Genomic DNA, 20,297 nt, shown 5'->3' with positions numbered 1-20,297 from the left:
GACTGTGCCTTTGTATAGTAGGTCACAGAAGGTAGCCCTTTTAAGGTTTGTTTACTGTACCTCTGTCAAGCAGCGACACAGAAGAGATCCCAGGGGTAAACTTACAATCTCCCATCCATTTGTCAAGATTTCTCTTGAAGAGGGTCAGTGAGGGGCTCTGCCTGACATGGATTGGAATTTTGTTCCAGAGTGAGGGGAGCCTCTGGGATATGAATCTGTCCCTCCAGCATGTCCTATTTATTTCTGTGCTGAGGTTCAGGTCCCTGGAGCATGTAGCTCTAAGGGATTTAGATTTCCTGAGGTGAAGCATGTCCATTAATTCTGGGTTGGACATGGCTTTATACGTCAGACACAGATCACCTCTGAGTAGGCGGTACGCAACTGAGTAGATCTGAAGTTTCTTTAGCCAAACTGCATAGGGCATCTGTTTGAGCCCCTTGATCCTCTTGGTGAGATACTTTTGGGGTCTTTCCAGTTACTGAAGGTGTCGGGTAAGGTACATCCCAAACGGGGCATTGTACTCAATTATGGGCCTGATAAGTGATGAGTAGAGGGGCACAATGACGTCTCTTGATCTAGATGTGAACCCTTTCATGATAAGGTGGGCTGTATAGATGGTCTTTCTAACCACTTTGGCAACGTGATTGTCAAAGGAGAGATTGCTATCTACTTGGGTCCCCAAGTCCCTAATTACTTCTTCCGTACTTAATGGATTACCACATATGTGGTAATTTGTGAGCACTTTGTTTTTTCCAAAGGGGATGAATATGCACTTTTTGGCATTTAGCTTTAGGCCATGGCTCTGGCACCAGTTATCCGTCTCTGTGAGACCCTTTTGGAGGATGCTTGTGTCAGTCGGAGAATCGATTATAGCACCCAGTTTGCAGTTATCTGTCGACTTGGTCAGCCATAGTCCACCCATGTTAGCCTGTACCTCGGAGAAATATATACCGAACAAGAGAGGTCCCAGGACTGAGCCTTGTGGGACACCACTTGTAACTGGTTTAGAGTCTGACATGGCACCTGCTATTCTGACCATGTGGGTTCTATCCCTGAGCCAGTTTGCAACCCATCTTGTGACATAGGGGTTGATATTTAAGCTGGTGAGCCTATTTATGATGCCTGAGTGGGGTATTGTGTCAAAGGCTTTTGCAAGGTCCAGGTAGGCTGTGTGGACTACCTTCCCTTCATCTATGGCTTTGGTAACTGTTTCAAAGAAGTCGACCAGGTTCAAGAGACAAGATCTGCCCTTAACGAAGCCGAATTGGGTAGGATCCAGTGTCTGGAGGTTTCCAATGTCTTTGTTTATGATTTCCATGATGATATGTTCCATAGCTTTGCAGCTAGGCTAGTCAGGCTTATAGGGCGATAGTTTCTGGGGTCTGTTGTGGCACCACCTTTGTGGAGTGGGACCACTGTTGCTGTACGCCATTCCTTGGGAACATATCCTGTAGTAAGGCTGAGAATGAACAGTGACTTTATATGAGGGTTTATTTCTTCTTGGAGCTCATGTAGGACGCAGCCTGGGACACCGTCTGGTCCCATTGATGCTGTGTTTTTAGTTTTGGAGAGGGCAGCTCTCACCTGTGCATCTGTGATCTCAGGAAGGCTACACTGTTGGGATAGACATTTGCTCTTTTGGGGGGAAGGGGGGTTTGCACTGAACCTTTCTGCCAGGATGTTGGCAATGTCTGTGGGTTCAGTGAATTTTTTGTCATTTTGCACTAACTCAGAGCATATCTGGGAGTTGCCTCCCAGGTTTCTGACATAACTAAAGAAGGCCTTGTGATCATCTTTAGTGTCTTGTGCAATTTTTCTTTCAAAGCTGGCCTTAGAAGATTTTATGAGGGATTGTAGTTTCTTGCTAGTACTGATCAGTGATGCCTTCCCTTTTTGGGATGTTGCTCTGTCATGTAGTAGCTTTCTCCTTCTGTTGTATAGCTTATTTATGGCCGGGGTCCACCAGACAGGTTTCCTGCCTTTGGAGGAGTGAGTCTTGGTTTTATTTGGGATAGCATGCTCCATGCATTCCTGTAGGTGTCCATAGAATGCTTTTGTAAGGGATTCTGCATTTTGGGCCATATTGTCCACTGGCCCGGGGGCTTTGAAGGATTCCACCTCAGTTTTGAGAAGTGTGAAGTTTGCTTTTGAGAAGTTCTTCACCGTGGTTTCCTTGTCTGGGGGTGGGAACAGAATATGAAAGCGCAGTATATTTATGATTTTATGTATGAGAAAAAAGTACTGTGTTAAACAGAATACAATGTACTATTTGATCCTAGTGAATGACTAATTGCAGTAAGCATGCTGAAAGACGATGTTAATAAATTCATTCTAAAAGCCTAACATGAGTTATGTCATTTCTTTTTTTCTGTTTGTTTATGAAATACCACAAAACAATAGTTGTAGCTCTCACTTAGCATAATGGCTCATCTGATAAAGTAACCCTTCCTTCAGCTGGGAAGTTGCTTAAACTGCCAACAATAAACACTATAATGAGTATTGTTTCAATAGCTCTACCTGGCCAGGCAGACAGACAGACAGACACAATACACACACACACACACACACACACACACACACACACACACACACACACACACACACACACACACAATTATAAATAAAAACCTACCATTTCATATTCTATTATGAGCTTGCTGAATATGTCCACTCTAATATGGAACTGACTGCAGTAGGATTAAGTTCATAAACAGTTTCTTTTTTTAGCTTCTCTGTCTTATAAAAATGGTTGCCTTGGTCTTAGCTGCTAGACAATCTACTTCCTATTTTTGAAGTCTAAATAATCGCTACAGTATTCAGCAATGCAGTTAATACTAAATGGTTATTTTTTAGATTTTATACAAAGAAACCTCTGAAGCTTACTTTGCAATATTATGGGATTATGGTTGATACTCTTTGTTGCATTATTTCCGGATATAACTTATTTACTTCACTTTCTAAGAATGCTCATAATAGTGGAATTTAGTTATTAGAATATCCACACGCAACCTTATGAGCTATTACAATGTAATAAACTTTCTACACAGTTATTGCTTACATGCATGTATCATTATAGAACTCTCTGATCTTTTTCGTTCTTGGTCTTCTATTCTTCCTAGTTAATGTGCTAGAGCCAAGAATGGCTCTTGACTTCAAAGCAAGATTTGGCTGTAACTAAAAATTTCAATGCTGGAACTAAATGGAAGTGTTGGAGCTACACTGGGCAGGGCATCTTTCTTCATAGTTATATTGTTGGATAAGTAATTGCTCATACACCATTGTATATGATTTCTTACCTCCAGCAATAAAGGATATATGCATGAGGCCCCTCTCCCATTTACCACAATAATGCTGGGGACAACATACATGTTTAACTGACCAAATACATGTAGTACTGAAGAAAGCAACTCATCCTCTGCCCTCTACCCCCACAACCACAATGACACAGGGGACTGATGAAATGTTTAACTAACAAAGTGAAAGAAATACCGCCAAATGCAGTATACCTCAACTTGTTTTCAAGAACTCCCCCTGGCAGAAATTCTCATAATCATCACATCTGCACTGCTTATTGTAATGCATTTCAACTTTTATTACAACAGTAACATTTAAAGGATATGTACTATGAGAGCAACTCCTTCTGCAAGAATAACCACAGTGGCATTTAATATAGTAGACAAGTTTTAACTAATCAAATGCTATAATAGTACTGTCCATAGCAATGTATTTCATCTTCCTATAGTACCAAATTTCCCTTTGGTCTGAGCTATATTCAAAGGGTTCACCCCTTCAATAAAAAGAGTAGCAACTAAGAGAGAGAAGGCATGTCTAACTGAGTGATCAAGTGCAAGAATCATTGGTCATAGTAATGCATTTCATTTTGTTTCCTACAATAAAACTGAAGGGTACCAATCACATTCTATGTTAAAAATATCAGGCTTGCAAGCCTATCATGGTCATATTCCTTCCTGGAACACTAAAGTTCATAGCTGTGAAGCTCCACAAAGGGCTTTAGCAGATATAATTTAGAAGTGTGGTATTCATCACAAAACCTTGCTCACTTTTGCTTTTATTAACACATCATTTACAACTTTCTTAGCAATAATTGTATGTATATCCATTACCTGCTCAACTTCCCAAATCCTCTATTATGGGATAGTTTTATTAAGGAATAGAGCGAGAAGTGAGTCAATGCTTATGTGAAATATATAACAAGGATTCTTTGGTAGGGAAATTAACAGAATCCTTTACAACAGTGTGGCTTTAATTCCAAAATCTAGGTAGGACTGTTTATCTCTGGATATTAGTGGAGATGCTAAGATGTTAGTTATTATTTGGGTCAAAAGACTGGAAGACATTGTATTAGCCTTGGTGGGTGAGGGGTATAAAGGGGCTTTGTGAAGGCCAGGAGAGGAATCATAGATAACAATTGTTATGATAATTCCTTGAAGTATCAGAGAAGGAAAGAAATGAACAATCAGTGATATTTTCTTTGACATAAGAAAGGTTTTCGATACAGTGGAATTAATTCTCTGCTTCTGAAGTTTATCAGAGATAAATACAGGGAATAGATTTATAAGGTAGATTTAAGGGATGAATAGGACACCTAAAATATGCTTACTAGTTAATTGGGAATTAACCAATGAGGAAAAAGTGGAATGGGAAATAAGATGAGTGTTGATTGCCACCAAGTTTATTTTTATGCAGCTTCTGGACCAGATGATAACAGCCTTTCACAGCACACTACCAGGGAAATGGAAGTTTCTTGGGTTGTTTGCATATGACTTGTTTGTTAATTCCTGGTAGATTACATGTAGCTTTACAGGAAGTTTGGAATTAATTTGATGATTTTAAGAATGAATCAGGCTTGCAATGCAACTGAACTAAAACAGTTCAACTGAGAAATGGAGGGTTAATGAGTATCAGAGGAAAAGATTTGATCAGCAGTAAGCATGAGATGACGTAGTTAGGAATGTAGACATGAGAAAAAATAATTAAGTATAACTGTGAGGAGTATATGGTCAATAACATTTTTGGGGCAGTAATAATCATCCAGACAATGACACTACCTGAAGCGCTACATCTCATGAGAGACTTGCCAATCGAGATTTACAGTAAATACATTCAGAAAATTGAGATATGCTAAGATAAGTTCACATAGGAGGAAGGGAAGCAGGAATTTGGAATATTTAAATTTCAATTCATTTGGCAGTGTCAGCTTCATATGTCTTAAAAAAGATAGAAGAGAAGGAGGGGGTTAAGGAGAAAATGTGTATGAGCAGTTAAAAGGAATGATGTAGAGAGTTAAGAAACATAGAAGATTAGCTCAATTTTGGAAGAAGAGTAGAGTAAGGGGATTTATATATAGATTTGTTAATGTTATATACATGAAGCAGCTCTGAGATCATAACACATGAAAAACAGTGTATTGGAAAAAAAAAAGAGCAGAGAGATCCATAGAGTTTGAGATTTTCAGTTTGAGGAAAATGAGAAAAGGTTAATTTATAGTTTAAGGAATAGAAGACATTTGAAGAGACATATAAAATGGAATGAGGGGACTGATTAACACATGAAAAAATGATGATAGCAACCACAAGTTGGTTTATGCTAGTCAGTCAAGGAATTCGTAATTCTACACAAGAAGACATGCTAGTTGAAAAAAGGTTGAAAAAATGATAGGAACAAAAGCCAAAGGGATTAGCTCAAGAACAATGTAGGGGTTCTATTTCAAATTAACCCTTATTTCTTGCTAGAGGCTCTAGATGAAAATATTTTTATCCCTTTTAAAAGTTCATAAACCAACAGAAGTCTTAACAAATTCTAGAAAAAAATCACCTGTAATCAATGTTATTCAAAAAAAGTTTATTCAGATTAGCACTTTTGTCTTTTAAACTTCATTAGATTCAAATGGGTTCTCAAAGTATTTGGCTTACATCTAATGGCATGCAGGCTAATATTGCACTTTTCTAAGCTATTTCTAAAGACTGCTGCTGTATTTTCCAAATTATTTTATTTTATTTTTTGCATTTCATTACTGTAAATTGTATTTGGTTTTCCTTGGTCTAGCTGCTGTTAATGTTCTTTAAAATTGCCTTAAGGTGTGTGCTGCTCCTCATTACTAGCTTGTCTGAGTTAGAATCTTATTGAAATTACTTGTTCTAGCTAGTCTAATTTATTTCTGGTACCTTCTCAGTTTTGGCTAATCAAAGTGTGTGTTTACATTAAGAAGTCTGGATCTACAATTCTAGTGGCAGTAGAAAGATAGCTTGGTCTGTCTGAGTTGGGGCATACACAGCTAGGCTTAAAGTGAGAGAATTTCATTGGCCACAGGACATTTTAGTTAGTTTAATCAGCTTTTTGACTCTATAAATTCTGCTGCTTATCACTGCATTTGGCAGTGCCTTTTATAGATTCAGACAACTTAGACGCATGTAAAACTTCCCCTGTAAATTTACTCAGTACTAATTTGTACAAAGAGCAACTTGTTTGTGTGTTGAGGAGCACCGTTGCATGACTTCAGTCATACATAGGCTAGTTGTAGTTTCTACCTTCACAGTGCCCAAGTTAGCCTGCTGTACAACTCCTTTGTAGTTAACCTTAAAAAGACCTGACACCATAGGGTTTTAAATGTGTACTAGGCTGACAACCGGGGTGTGTTTAATCCTAGCCATGCATCCTAAATGTCTGACAAGTTCTAGTACACTTAATAAGTGTATTCAAGAGTTTGGTAGATGAAACACTTGCAGGGGCCTGGGAGATGCCTGTGTCCATTAGACACATAGGTGCCAAATCAGGGATGAATTTCCTGATCCACATCCAATTGCCCAAGTTTAACTCAAAATGGATTAGAGAGGAATTCTACTACATATGCATGGGTAGTCTGTTTCAGAGAAGGAGTAGTCCCTGGAATTCATACCTGTCTCTCTAGCAAGTTGTATTTATATCTCAAGCAAGGTTATTCTGGTTCTTTTTGTTTTGAAGATATGCAGGAAGCCAATTGGGGTGGGGTGCAACAATGACTTATATGCCAGACATGTATCTCCCCTTAGCCTGCAAGAGACAAAATACGGGGATAATGCTTTGAGGTGGTCTGCATAAGACATGTTGCTTATACCCAGTTTTCTTTTAATGAGGAACCTCTTTGGACATTCCATTTTTTGTGTGTGCTTGGTTAGGATATACCAAAGGGAGAATTGTACTCAATGATAGGTCTGATGAATGCTGAATACAGTGGAACACTGACCTCCTTGGACCAAGACACCATACTTTTGTTTACAAGTTGTACAACAGAATGATTTCCTCACTACTGTAGACATGTGTTGGTCAAAGGGTAGATTACTGTCTGTATGCCTACCCATGTTCCTGACTACTAGGCCGACTCTTAGGGGTGTGTTTTCAATATGATAATTACCAGGGGTTGATGATTTCCCATAGGATATTACTATGCAATTTTTGGTATCTAGTTTTAATTCGTAGCTTTGACACAAGTTATTTGTCCATGTCAGCCCTTCCTAGAAAACATTAGTGTCCATGGGGGATTCTGTGAGTGCTTCTAATTTGCAGTCATCTGCAAATTTTGTCAGCCAGAGGTCCTTGATATTGGCCATGACTTCAGATAAGTAGATGCCAAAAAGAGCCGTCCCAGGACCAGTCTCTGAGGGACTGCACTGGTGGATGGCTCTTTGCAGAGATGAAATTCCCAGTCTGTGAGCCAGCTGGCTATCCATGGGTGATATAAGGGTTTACATCCAACCTCTCGAGTTTGTCAACAATGTCTGAGTGGAATAGTGTCTAAAATGCCTGGCCAGGTGAAGGTAGGCAGTGTGAACAGTTTTGCCTTCATCCATTATTGTGATGGTCCAAGTCTACCAGGTTGAGTAGGCATGGCATACCCTTAAAAAAAAACAAACTGGGTTGGGTCCAGTGTCTGGATGTTTCCTATGTCATTATTGACCATTTCCAAGTTAATTCTTTCCATGGCTTTGCATATGAGAGTAGTGAGACTTATTGGACTGTAGTTTCCAGGGTCTTTAGATAGCCTGCCTTTATGCAGAGGGATGAGAGTTGTTGTTCTCCATTATTGAAGCACATAGCCTGTTTGGAGGCTATGGTTAAACAGTGGTTTAAAAGGGCCTGATAGGTCATATTTCATGCTATTTATAAAGCACCCTGGGATATTGTCTGGACCCATTGATGCAGTGCTCTTTGCCTTAGACAGAGCATTATGGACCTCTTCCCTAGTGGTAGTAGGGGAAGTTATATCTGATGGTATTTCCTGAGGGGAGGCTGAGTGTGAGAAAGAGGTAAAGTTAGATCTAAATTTGTCTGCTAGTGGGTTTGCTAGATTTTCTAGCTCAGTATAGCTGTCTCAGTTAACAATGAACTCTGCACAGTGCATTGCCTTTGAGGTTGTGGATGCAGCTAAAGAATGGCTTGTGGTTGTCCTTGGCTTGGGAGGCCAAATTTACCTCAAATTTGGCTTTGGTAGACTTTTTTTTCCCTCTAATTTGTTTGTTTAGTTTGACAAGAATGCTTTTATCTTGCTCAGTATTACACCTCCTAATTTTTGCCATAATTTTCTTGATTTCTATTATACAGCCTGTTGATGTTGTGATTCCACCAGGGTCACTTGTTTCTGATTTTTCATGAGTTCAGTGGCACATACGTTATGCAAATAATGTGAGACTTTGTGAATGTTTCTGAATGACATCTAGAATAAGATGTGTTATCAGACTTACTGTGCACTATCAGGCCTGTGCCTGTCCGTGCACATGTCTGTAGGGTGGTTCTGTTTAGTGTTGAGTGTGCAGTCTATAGTATCATGCTAAGCTATATGGACACTTTTCTATGGGTCCAGAACAATGAAATTTTACTTTTCTGGCCACACTACAGCCAATGAGCAGCATACTTACATGTTTGGTAGACAGGACACTACCTGGTTAGCACTACACTCTCAGGTACGGGGTTGTGCTAGTGCTCATAATCATTCCATGCATGTATGTGTGGGTTTGGTTAGTGGACTTTGCCATCATGCTTCTGTTAATGGGCAGAGCATTTCTATGCTGCTTACTTGTGTCATATGGTCTTCAAGGCATGTGGCTATATGCCACAACCATCCATTTTCTCCTGAGTCATACCTATTGAGTGGCCATGGCTTCACCAGGCACCACTGTTGGAAACGTTCCAGCTTGGTGCAATAACAGCTGTAAGGTTTTCCAGCACCTTCTGCATATAAACCATGGGTAAACCTGCTGGGCAGGTATGAGGGAGGTCCACTTGGATTATGGCAGCAACTTCCCAGGGAACGTTTGTTACCACTGGCATCATTTGTTCTGGTGAACAATGTTGCTATAACTTCATTAATCTGTTTAGATACCATTCAGACCTTCTCTACCAATAGAAAGAGGCTAGTGTAGAAGTAGTAGAACGCTTGCTTTTGTTTGTTGTACTTGTGGTGTTATACAGGCCCTGTAGATGGACATGTATTTACACCATTTGCCAAGGATATACTGATGTTTTTCCATTATGTTTCTGCTTTCCAGCACAACAAGAGATTGACAAAAATCATATGGCCTACTAGCAGAAGCAAGCCAGACTCTCCCAGCCTTGGGTTATATATATGGAATTTCTTTGTGTTTGCAGGATATAGCATGTACCTCACATGCTTATGCACTTTTTGTTGTTGTTTTCTTTACATTTTTTCTTCTCCCTTTTTATTTTTTTCCTTTTACAAGAATCTGTATAGCAGTGGCTGCCACTCATTTCAGCCAACTCCACACCAACTGCTGAGTCTCAGTGGTCCTCAGACTTACCTCACTGCAGGGTGATGAAGATTATTCTGCAGAAGGTAACCTGGAGGGCTCGTTGGTAATCTTCATAGCTACCTGTCAGAAGTTGCTCTGCATACTCTTCCCAGTTCCTGACTTTACTATTTCACGCTTTCTTCCCAATGTATATAATGAATTTTATTGCCAGAGTGCTATGGTTATCTTTTGCGGACTGCAGACAGTGTATATGTTGCACCTCTGAGACACTTTATTGTTCATTGTAATGTGCATAGCATGAAGTACTTTATCTCCATGTTGCATGGCCTTTGAGTCATGTGACCATAGTAGCATATTTTATGTTGCAGTTTGTTTCCTGCTGGTGGAATATGACACATGTATAACACTGCCCAACATCCTGCACCACTGCGCATTCCCTAAACATATGCATATGTAACTGACAAGCAGGCTATATCATGCTGTGAATTCTGCACTCTTTCTGACTGATTGGCTAAGTTACCATTCTTTTTGAATTGTGTGAGTAGAGCTGTAAGAAAGCTGTTGAGCTTTAATAAATCTTAGCGTTGTAGTATTGCTATGGAAATAACTCATTTAAACTGAGGTAATGGTTCATTGTGATACACCAGTCACCTGAAAGCCAGAAACATGTTATCTGGTAAGCATCTGATAATACTGCTGTTGACTGATTATTTTTATATTCCTTTTTTAGATCTTATGTCAGCAGTAACTTTATGTTGTACCTTTGTTTGCAGGAGTTGGGGCAGGAATGATTATCATCGTTTCGCTGGTAGCAATTTATTACAATGTAATAATTGCATATGTCCTGTTCTACTTATTTGCTTCTTTGACAAGTGACTTACCATGGCAACACTGTGGGAACTGGTGGAATACAGACCTCTGCCTTGACCATCATGTAATTAAAGGAAAAAATGCCACTATGCAGAAACATATTTCCTTTAATACCACTGTGAGTCCTACTGAGGAATACTGGAGGTGAGTCAAGACATGAAACATTTTTACCTCAAACAAGTCTAACCTCAGTACTAGGAAGCTATTACAGTGTAGATTTACAAAGTCCTGATTGAATGCAGAATGTGAATATGCGTTAGTATGGGGGAGCTTGTCTTCAACATCAGCTAGTTGCAACTGAATTTAACACACAAAATGCACTTGTTTTTTTTTTCTTAATATGTTGCTTTAAACACATCCACAGTAGTAAATATCACCGTGTATTTAATGTTAACATTTGTCAATGAGTGTCTTGTACTGCTGTGCTTTAATATGTTGCTTTAAGCACATCCAGTGTAGTATATATCACCTGGCGTGTTTAATGTCAACATTTTCTTCTTATCACTAGCATTGTTATTCTTTTACATTCTGCAGTTTAACAGTCCTTACCCCTAATCAATACTGTCCTTACCATTCCCAGAACTACTTTTTAAACATGCCTTTATTATTATTCAGTAAGTTACTCAAAATTAACATTTCATATGAATATATAATATTGTAAAGAAAAAACTAAAACAATAATCCCTGCAATTTGCAGAGAAGCAAGTTTTGTTAAATCACATCTTTTTTTAGTACCAGAATGGTTTTCATGATTTCATGCAGTGCAACTAATTAATTTTCTGTATCAGTCTGTTGAGAACAACTTTCAAAAATGTTAAATTAAAAAGTTTTATGTTGACAAAAATAGAGTATATGTGCACACACAATGGATGTTTTAACAACTTCACCTGCCAGACACATGTATATGTCGTGGCACAGTGGCTATGTAATAGATATACTGGTCTGATGTACTGCATGTACACCAATCATTGTGATAAATAAACAATGGCTGGTCTGTTTATTCAACATATTACAGGACTAAAAAAATAGTGCAATGCAAATCACCCAGAGAACAGATGTTAAATGGGGGTGTGGGAGTCCCCAATATCAGAGGCATTTAAAACACATAAAGAGGGATTTCAAGACCAAGAGTGACCAGATTTAATTGAGGAAGTACCAGAAAAATAACTGGAAAACCCATGGATCTGCTGCAGGAATATTTGGATTGCTAGGAAAGGCACTGTAAATGCATTTGGGATTGCAAGGCAGATTGACCAGGGCTGTAATACTAAACCTATGGTTTGTAAGCAATACTGTGTTTTATTGAGAGACTTTCCAGTGGACAAACAAAAGCCTGAACTGTAAGCAACCAGAAGTATGTTATGTAGATGTGCACCCATTTTCCTTTGAGTTGAAAATGTATTTCAGGAACATATGCACATGGCAGCCACTATACTCACCACCTCAAAGACTAGCTAACACCTAAAGTAACAAAGTAAAGAGGACAACATCAAGTACCTGTGTGATGATGTGAGGTACTGCTAGCTATACCAGAGAGAGTGAGGTAGTGCATGTGTAACATATGCCAGCATTTAATACTATCTAGATGGAAGTTGTGGCTCTGTTTTTTCAGTTAGTTCCCCATCCTCCCTCCCTGCTTTTGTTTTGGTGTTAATCCTGGTGGCTTTGAAACTGCCCGCCCCTCTTGTAAATTTGCATTTGGATACTCCTTCTGGGCCCATCTCATTTGCTCACTCAAAAAAAAAATTGCACTTTCTTCATCTGCTTTTACTGTATTTGTGTTTATTCCTACTTTATTACTTTATTTTGCTTTTGCATCATCTTAAAAGTACTCAGTTGTATTTATTACTGCTTGGTGTAACTATCATTCTAAGCCTTTTGGTTTAAGCACTTGGGCTTCAGACCAGTTGTTTTACATTAAAAAGGTTTGTGGTCTGCACTGTTGTGGCAGGGCAGGCAGCTTACATCCTTCTAAGTTGGGAACTGCTCATTGAAGGCTCAGTGTCTATTATTCTAAAAGTGTATTATTTCTGGTTTAAGCACTTGGGCTTCAGGCCAGTTATTTTACATTAAGAAGGTTCATGGTCTGCACTCTTGTGAGAGGAGAGCTGGACTCTGCCCTTCTGAGCTGAGAATTTCTGGTTAAAGGCTTATAGTGCCTGCATATTTTAACTGTTTCTTACTGAAATTGGTGTGCCTTGTTTGCTGTAACATAGACTAGATCCAGGCCTGCTGAATCTAGCTTTGTTTGTACAACTTGAGCACTAATCCAGGCCTTCTTTTTTGGAGAAGGTTCCCCTGCACCCCAGTAGCAAGAGTGCGCAGTTAGAACTTGCCTGATTGAAGACTACAGGAACAGGGCTCAGTTTTGAGATTTTTTACTGGTTAATTGGGTAATTTGTTTAAAAGCCTTTTCTGATTGCTTGTAGTCATCTAAAGCTGTTTAAGTGTAGTTTTTGCTGTTTGTAGTTGTTTAAAGCTGTTTTAAGTGTATTTTTTTTACTGTTTTTGCCTTATCTTTTCAAAAAAAAAAAAAAAAAAAAAAAACATTTTCCTTGTTTCCCACCTTTCTAAGCTAGTATAGTTCAGTTTTCAGGCTAGTGCTGAATTCAGGGCTGTGTTAGAATTGTCTGAGTTACCCATACCTTACTTGGATAGAGGGAGGTTTCTCTGTTCACCTGTGAGAGAGAAAGTTTTGACCAGCCATCTGTCCCTGGAGGAGTGGTTCCAGTCCAGAAGTTAGTAGTTTATAGGCCATTTTTGGCTAATTTCTATCTCTTTCATTTCCCTGCTGTAAAAACCGCATTTGCATGATTTTGCACATCCAGGCAGCACCAGTTAGCTAGGGCTAAATTTATCCTGGCTCCATCAAGTCTCCTCTTCAGTTTTTCCCTTGAAAGTAGTCTAACTCTCAACATAAGCACTTAAAAAGCATCCTACAGTCCAGCACTTGCTCAGACCTAATAGCAAGCACTAATATACCCCGACACTTGATTGCCCAGCAGGGCAAGGCTCATTATTCACCCATCACCAACCAAGCAACTAAGCAGCTCACCCTACTATTCAGGCATGACCAAAGGGCAATTTCAAGTACACTCTCCAGTCCAGCTGTGAACCTGGGTATCCTGAGGCAATGTTACAACTGCCTCATGTACACAGACAACCCTCTCCTCCTACCACAAAACATTAACATATGCGAGAGATGCAATTATATAGCTAAATTGGAGGCTAAGCTCTCTCCACCCAAGACTGGAACAGGCAGTCATGAGGAGAAGGTTAACACTTGCACCACTCCTCCAGCCTCACATAGACATACTAATCCAGCACTGGCAAAAATTGCACATAAATACACAAAATCATACTTGAAGGCTCTAAATAAAAACCTGCAAAAGCATGAGAGACCGCCAAAGCAGACACCCAAAAAACCTGCACCTCCCGTCACAAACCAGACAACACATAAAACACAAAATCAGTATGCTGCACAATCACAGCCCTTAAGGTGAAATAACATACCTAACACACTAGTAATAGGTGACTCTATAGTCAGAAACACTGACGTCCCACTCACTAGGCTGAACAAGGAGAAGGTTACTGCTAGCTGCCTGTCAGGAGCCAGAATCCGCCACATAACACAAGCACTCAGGTCACTCCAGAACAAGTACAAATATGACTCTGTCATTGTTTATGTTGGTGTGAATGACCTGAGACGTCCCTCCCTGGACTGCATGAAAAGAGACATGTAAGTGCTCTCTGATCATGTAGCCCAGCAGGTATGACCCTGACCCTGAGTAGCATCCTGCCCTCACCAAGAATGATACCGCAGTATAAAGAAAAAAATGATCAATTTCAACAATTGGCTAAGCTTCTGGTGTCATTCAAAGGGGATCCAGTGTCTGTCAGCCTGGGACGACATGCTCGACAACCTCATTGCTTTGCAAGAGACGGCATGCACCTGTCACCCCTAGGCTTTTGAATACTGGCCACAGCTCTTGCTGCCCCCATAGTGCCTTTTTTAGGCAAGGCTCAAAAGTCAAACCCACCTCCCTAAGCAGCACAAATAAAAAAATGAGGGTTATGCTACTCAATGCCAGGAGTTTAAATCTCAAAATGCATGCGCTTGAAGCACTCCTCAGTATGGAGCACGTCGACATCTGTGCAGTAACTGAAACCTGGTTCAATGCTCCACATAGCTCCCCAGCACTACTGGGCTACAACTCATACCACACATTTTGGCCACAGAACATGAACCAAAACACAAAAGGAGGGGGTGTATCCATATTAATCAAGGATACCTACACCTCCAGGTTAGTGGCGCAGCATGATACCTCTGAGATCATCCACGTGCAACTAACATCAGGCAAATCTGCAATGCAAATTGTGGCCTACTACAGATCATGCTCCATGACCCAGAACCACAACTCTGCCTTTCTGGAGACACTGGAAAACATAAAGGTCCTACCGAACACCCTGATATTGGGTGATTTACATTACCTTACCATTAACTGGGAAAACTACTCAAGTACAAACTCCCAGGTCCAGCGCTTCCTGGAATTTATCAACTCAAATGCCCTGGATCAGCTGGTAAACTCCCTTACCACAGGTGAAAACATACTGTACCTGGTCATCACCAACATGGGCGACAGGTGTTCCACACCAAAGGTCAAGCCGTCACTGGTTAGATCAAGCCATAAACTAATCACTATGGATGTCCACACCACACCACCACCTCCAACCAAGGAAACCACAGAGAAAAACTTTTCTATAGCAAACTTCACCTTACTTAATACAGAGGTGGTAAGTTTCACAGCCCCCACACTAAAGGATAACAGTGTCCAAGATGCAGGAACCTATACAAATGCACTCTATGAGCACCTACAAAGATGCATGGATTGTGCCATCCCTAGCAAAACCAAGACTCACTCCCCTAAGAGAAGGAAACCAGTCTGGTTTACCCCTGCCATAAATAGGCTATACAATAGAAGGAGGAAACTAGTTCAGAAAAAAAGCAAATCCCAAGAAGGAAAGACATCCCTGATCAGTATCAGTAAGAAACTAAGGTCCCTCATAAAATCCTCCAAGGCTAACTTTGAAAGAAAAATAGCAAAGGATTCGAAAGATAATCACAAAGCCTTCTTTAGCTATGTCAAAAATCTAAGTGGCAACTTGCAGATATGCTCTGAGCTAGTGCAAAATAGCACAAAATATACTGAACCCACTGATATTGCCAACATCCTGGCAGATAGATTCAGTGCAAACTTTACCCTCCTTTCACCCCCAAAAGGGCCCACAACAATACTGGAAATGTGTAGTGTCCCAGAAAACACAGACGCACAGGTGAAAACAGCCCTTTCAAAAGCCAAATGCACAGCATCAATGGGGCCAGATGGTGCCCCAGGCTGCATTTTGCACGAACTCCAGAACGAACTAACCCCCCACCTAAACACACTGTTTAACCTCAGCCTCTCCTCAGGCTATGTGCCCATAGAATGGCGGACAGCAATGGTTATTCCACTCCACAAAGGAGGGCCCACAACTGACCTTGGTAACTATCGCCCCATAAGCCTGACTAGCCTGGTCTGCAAGGCTATGGAGCGCATCATCATGAAACTCATTAACAAAGATATTGGGAACCTCTAAACACTTGACCCAACCCAGTTCAGCTTTGTTAAGGGCAGATCATGCCTACTAAACCTGGTTGACTTCTTCGAGACAGTCACCAAGGCCATAGATGAGGGGAAGGTAGTTCACACAGCCTACCTTGACCTCGCCAAGGCTTTTGACACCATTCCCCACTCTGGAATTATAGAAAAACTCACCAGCCTGAACATAAACCCCTACGTCACAAGATGGGTTGCCAACTGGCTTACAGACAGAACTCACACGGTAAGAATAATGGGCTCCAGGTCCAACTCTAAACCAGTCACAAGTGGTGTCCCACAAGGCCCGGTCCTGGGACACCTACTGTTTGGCATATACTTCTCAGAAGTACAGGCAAACACAGGAGGACTATGGCTAACCAAGTTCACCGATGACTGCAAACTGGGAGCCATAATTGACTCTCCGGCTGACATGGGCATTTTCCAAAAGGCTTTACTGAGACGGACACCTGGTGTCAAAGTCATGGTCTAAAGCTAAATGCCAAAAAATACATTGTCATCCCTTTTGGGAAAAACAAAACACCCATGAATTACCACATAGGTGGCAGCGCATTTAATATAGAAGAGGTAATAAGAGATCTGGGGACCCAGGTAGATAGTAATCTCTCCTTTGACAATCATATTGCCAAAGTAGTTAGGAAATCCTTCTATGTAGCCCGTCTAATTACTAAAGGGTTCGCATCTAGAAATAAAGAGGTTATAGTGCCCCTCTACTCGTCACTCATCAGACCCATCATAGAGTACAATGCCCTATTTAGGATGTAACTCACAAGACACTTCCAACAGCTGGAAAGACCACACAAGTACCTCACCAAGAGGATTACTGGTCTCAAACATATGTCCTATGCAGCCCGACTGGAAAAACTCCAGCTGTACTCAGTCACATATCGCTTACTCAGAGGTGATCTCTGCTTGACTTACAAAGCCATGTCCAACTCAGAATTGATGGACATGCATCTCCTAAAGAAATCCAAGTCACTGCAAGCCACTCGCTCTAGTAAGCTAAACCTCACTACAACAATGAATAGAACATGCTGGAGGGATAGATTCCTGTCACAGAGACTCCCCATACTTTGGAACAAAATTCCTAACTACATTAGTTAGAGCCCCTCAATAACACTCTTCAAGAGAAACCTTGATGATTGGATGTGTAACAGAAAATACACTCCTGGGATCACTTCATAGGCTCTTCTTGACAGAGGCTCAGTTAATTAACCAGTGGGGCGGCGAAAGCTGACACACTCTGGCTAGGCTTATAAATGCCCATGGGCAGATAGCCTAGTACCTACCTATGAACCTATGAACCTATAGCTAGCTGGAGTTTTGTAAATAATGTTATGTCATTTGTATATCAAACTGATTGTGTGTGTGTGTGTGTGTGTGTGTGTGTGTGTGTGTGTGTGTGTGTGTGTGTGTTAAAATGTATTTGTAAAGCTGCTTGTGTTAAAAAAGTTTTGTAAATAATGTTATGTCATTTGTATATCAAACTGATTGTGTGTGTGTGTGTGTGTGTGTGTGTGTGTGTGTGTGTGTGTGTGTGTGTGTGTGTGTGTGTGTGTGTGTGTGTGTGTGTGTGTGTGTGTGTGTGTGTGTTTGTGTGTGTGTGTGTGTTAAAATGTATTTGTAAAGCTGCTTGTGTTAAAAATGTATCAACAGTGGGTCCTGCTAGATAGAAAAGAAATATACATTTAGATTAGACTGTACTGTTGAAACTGAGGCAATGTAAATATGTTAACAGAGGAAGCTAGAAGGGAAGAGGTTAAACTCAGCTCAGCTTACCTTACGAAAAATAACTAGAATTTAAATGACTTGGTTTACGCCATAGAAATTTTATCTCACAAGTGGCCAGAGCCGCAATGTCTGGGAAAGGGCTGGTCTCTTATTGTCCTTACTGGTGAATTAATTACTACCCTGGGGTGCCAGAGAATGGCTGGTTAGTTTCTACAGGAGGGATGAAAGGAATGGAATGTTTTACAGTCTCCAGATGCCTTAGCAAAGTATTAGGTGTGTATTGTGAGACATCTGTGCTAGATCCTGGTTCAGCTTCTAGTCAGGGAGGTAGTGTGGGAAACACAGAATCAGGTGAACAGATGTGATGTCATGCTATAGTCAGCACTAAAATTATTTTAGATATTATTGAGAGATGCGATGGTGACACTTAGCACTCTCTCTTGGACCTGACAACAAGACCACTCACCCACTTCATCTTGCCTCACTCTAGCAAGTAAGTAGGGAGCAGTAGTTCTTCAATCAGTGAGGAAAATAGTGAAACTAATTAAATATTGTTTTTCTGTAACTGCATGAGCCTTTCCATTTGTGCTATTTTTTTATATTTCCTGTGAATTGAAACTCTGCTGTTTATTGTAAATAGATATTTGGTATTTCCATGTTTTCTATTTTATTATATATTATTAAATATATCTATACCTGCCATTATGGCTGGTCTTTTGAAAATAGGTTAACCTTGGAGAGTAATTGCATTTATTTGGTGACACTGCGGTTTCATGCTCCTTACAGTCTTGCCACTTGGAACCACTACCATTTGTATAAGTATTAATTTTACTTGGAGTAATTGGATGCCCGCCTAAGAGCCTTAAAGTAGCTGTCTTGTGGCAGTGAATCTACCTTACAGTCTGGGTGGAGACACCATAGCTAGTAAATCTATGCCAGCCCTTCTCAGGTAGGTGTGTGTGTGTGTGTGTGCGTGTGTGCGTGTGTGTGTGTGTGTGTGTGTGTGTGTGTGTGTGTGTGTGTGTGTGTGTGTGTGTGTGTGTCTGTGTGTGTGTGTGTGTCTGTGTGTGTGTGTGTGTGTGTGTGTGTGTGTGTGTGTGTGTGTGTGTGTGTGTGTAAAATCTCATAGTGTGTGTGTGTGTGTGTGTGTGTGTGTGTGTGTGTGTGTGTGTGTGTGTGTGTGTGTGTGTGTGTGTGTGTGTGTGTGTGTGTGTGTGTGTGTGTGTGTGTGTGTGTGTGTGTGAGAGCTACTTGGAACATTGACACGAAGCACTGGTTTCTACAGAAAAAGGTGGAGTCTTATTTGGGGCCTGGAGAGGAAGTCTAGCTCCAGGTCTGGAGTGTATCTTACGGGAAATTGTAGTTTGTGCAGAGAGCTATATCTGAAAATACTGTGTGTATCCATTTTTGTTACATTTTGATTACTAGCCTAGAGGAGGAATGTCACATATTGGTGGCAGTGGTGGGATATTAATTGAACATCTGTAGCCTGTAAGCAGTTGTCACTGAATATGTTGTACTCTCAGCAGCCACAAGGTAAACATACAGAGTTTCATTTTTCACAACAGTTTTTTTATTTTTGCTAGTTTAGTTTATTCAGGAAAGCAGGCAAAGATGTCAGCAAAGGATTATTGTAAGCTGACAGTGAACTAGTTGGCTAAGGTGTGCAAATCCAAAGGACTGGTGCATGCCAACCTGGCTAAAGAGGAAATGATTTCAGCCTTAGCTGCAGCACAGACCAACAACCAGGAAGGCAACCAGTCTGGTAATGGGGATGTGCAGCTCTCAGAAACAGGACAGTTCACCTTTTCCTTAGAGGATTTAAAAACCTGTTTGGAGTTAAAGAGACTTGAACCTGAGGCAAAATGCATGGAATTAGAATCAGCAGAGAGACTGTGACATTGGGAGGCTGAAGAAAATGAGAAGCAGCATGAACATGAGTTGGACATGCTGAGTCTTCGACAGGAACATTGAGGTAATGGGAAAGAGAATGACCAAATCCCAGAAGCAACAAAGGTCAGTAAATTTCTTTCACAGTATAAATAAGGTGATAATTTGGATAGTTTTCTTTATATATTTGAAAGAATATGTAACAGTATGATGCTGACTAAGGGCTCTGGGTACAGTTCCTGACCCGCTTACTCCATGGTAAAGCTGTAACTGCTGTTTCTAAATTGTCTGATTCTGATTGTTTAAATTATGACAAAGTTAAGCAATGTTTATTGGAATGTTTTAAGTTAACATCTGAAGCTTACAGAAAAAAGTTTAATGAGCA

The 20,297-nt window shown here is 40.5% G+C and overlaps 1 protein-coding gene across 1 annotated transcript in view; it reads left to right on the top strand.

The window, feature by feature from the left end:
* The window catches only part of SLC6A7 (solute carrier family 6 member 7), a 1,098,089-nt gene that overhangs the window by 286,490 nt on the left and 791,302 nt on the right, over positions 1-20,297 (top strand). The window contains exon 4 of the mRNA XM_044069564.1: positions 10,538-10,778. Coding sequence (XP_043925499.1) covers positions 10,538-10,778 — 241 coding nt within the window. The remainder of the gene's footprint in view (positions 1-10,537; positions 10,779-20,297) is intronic.

This window comes from Protopterus annectens, chromosome 4.part0 (assembly GCF_019279795.1).
Source record: "Protopterus annectens isolate FY-2018-M chromosome 4.part0, PAN1.0, whole genome shotgun sequence".
NCBI classification, from domain to species: Eukaryota; Metazoa; Chordata; order Ceratodontiformes; family Protopteridae; genus Protopterus; species Protopterus annectens.
The sequence above is the reverse complement of the archived record's forward strand: the minus strand, read 5'-3'. Positions and strand labels throughout refer to the sequence as shown.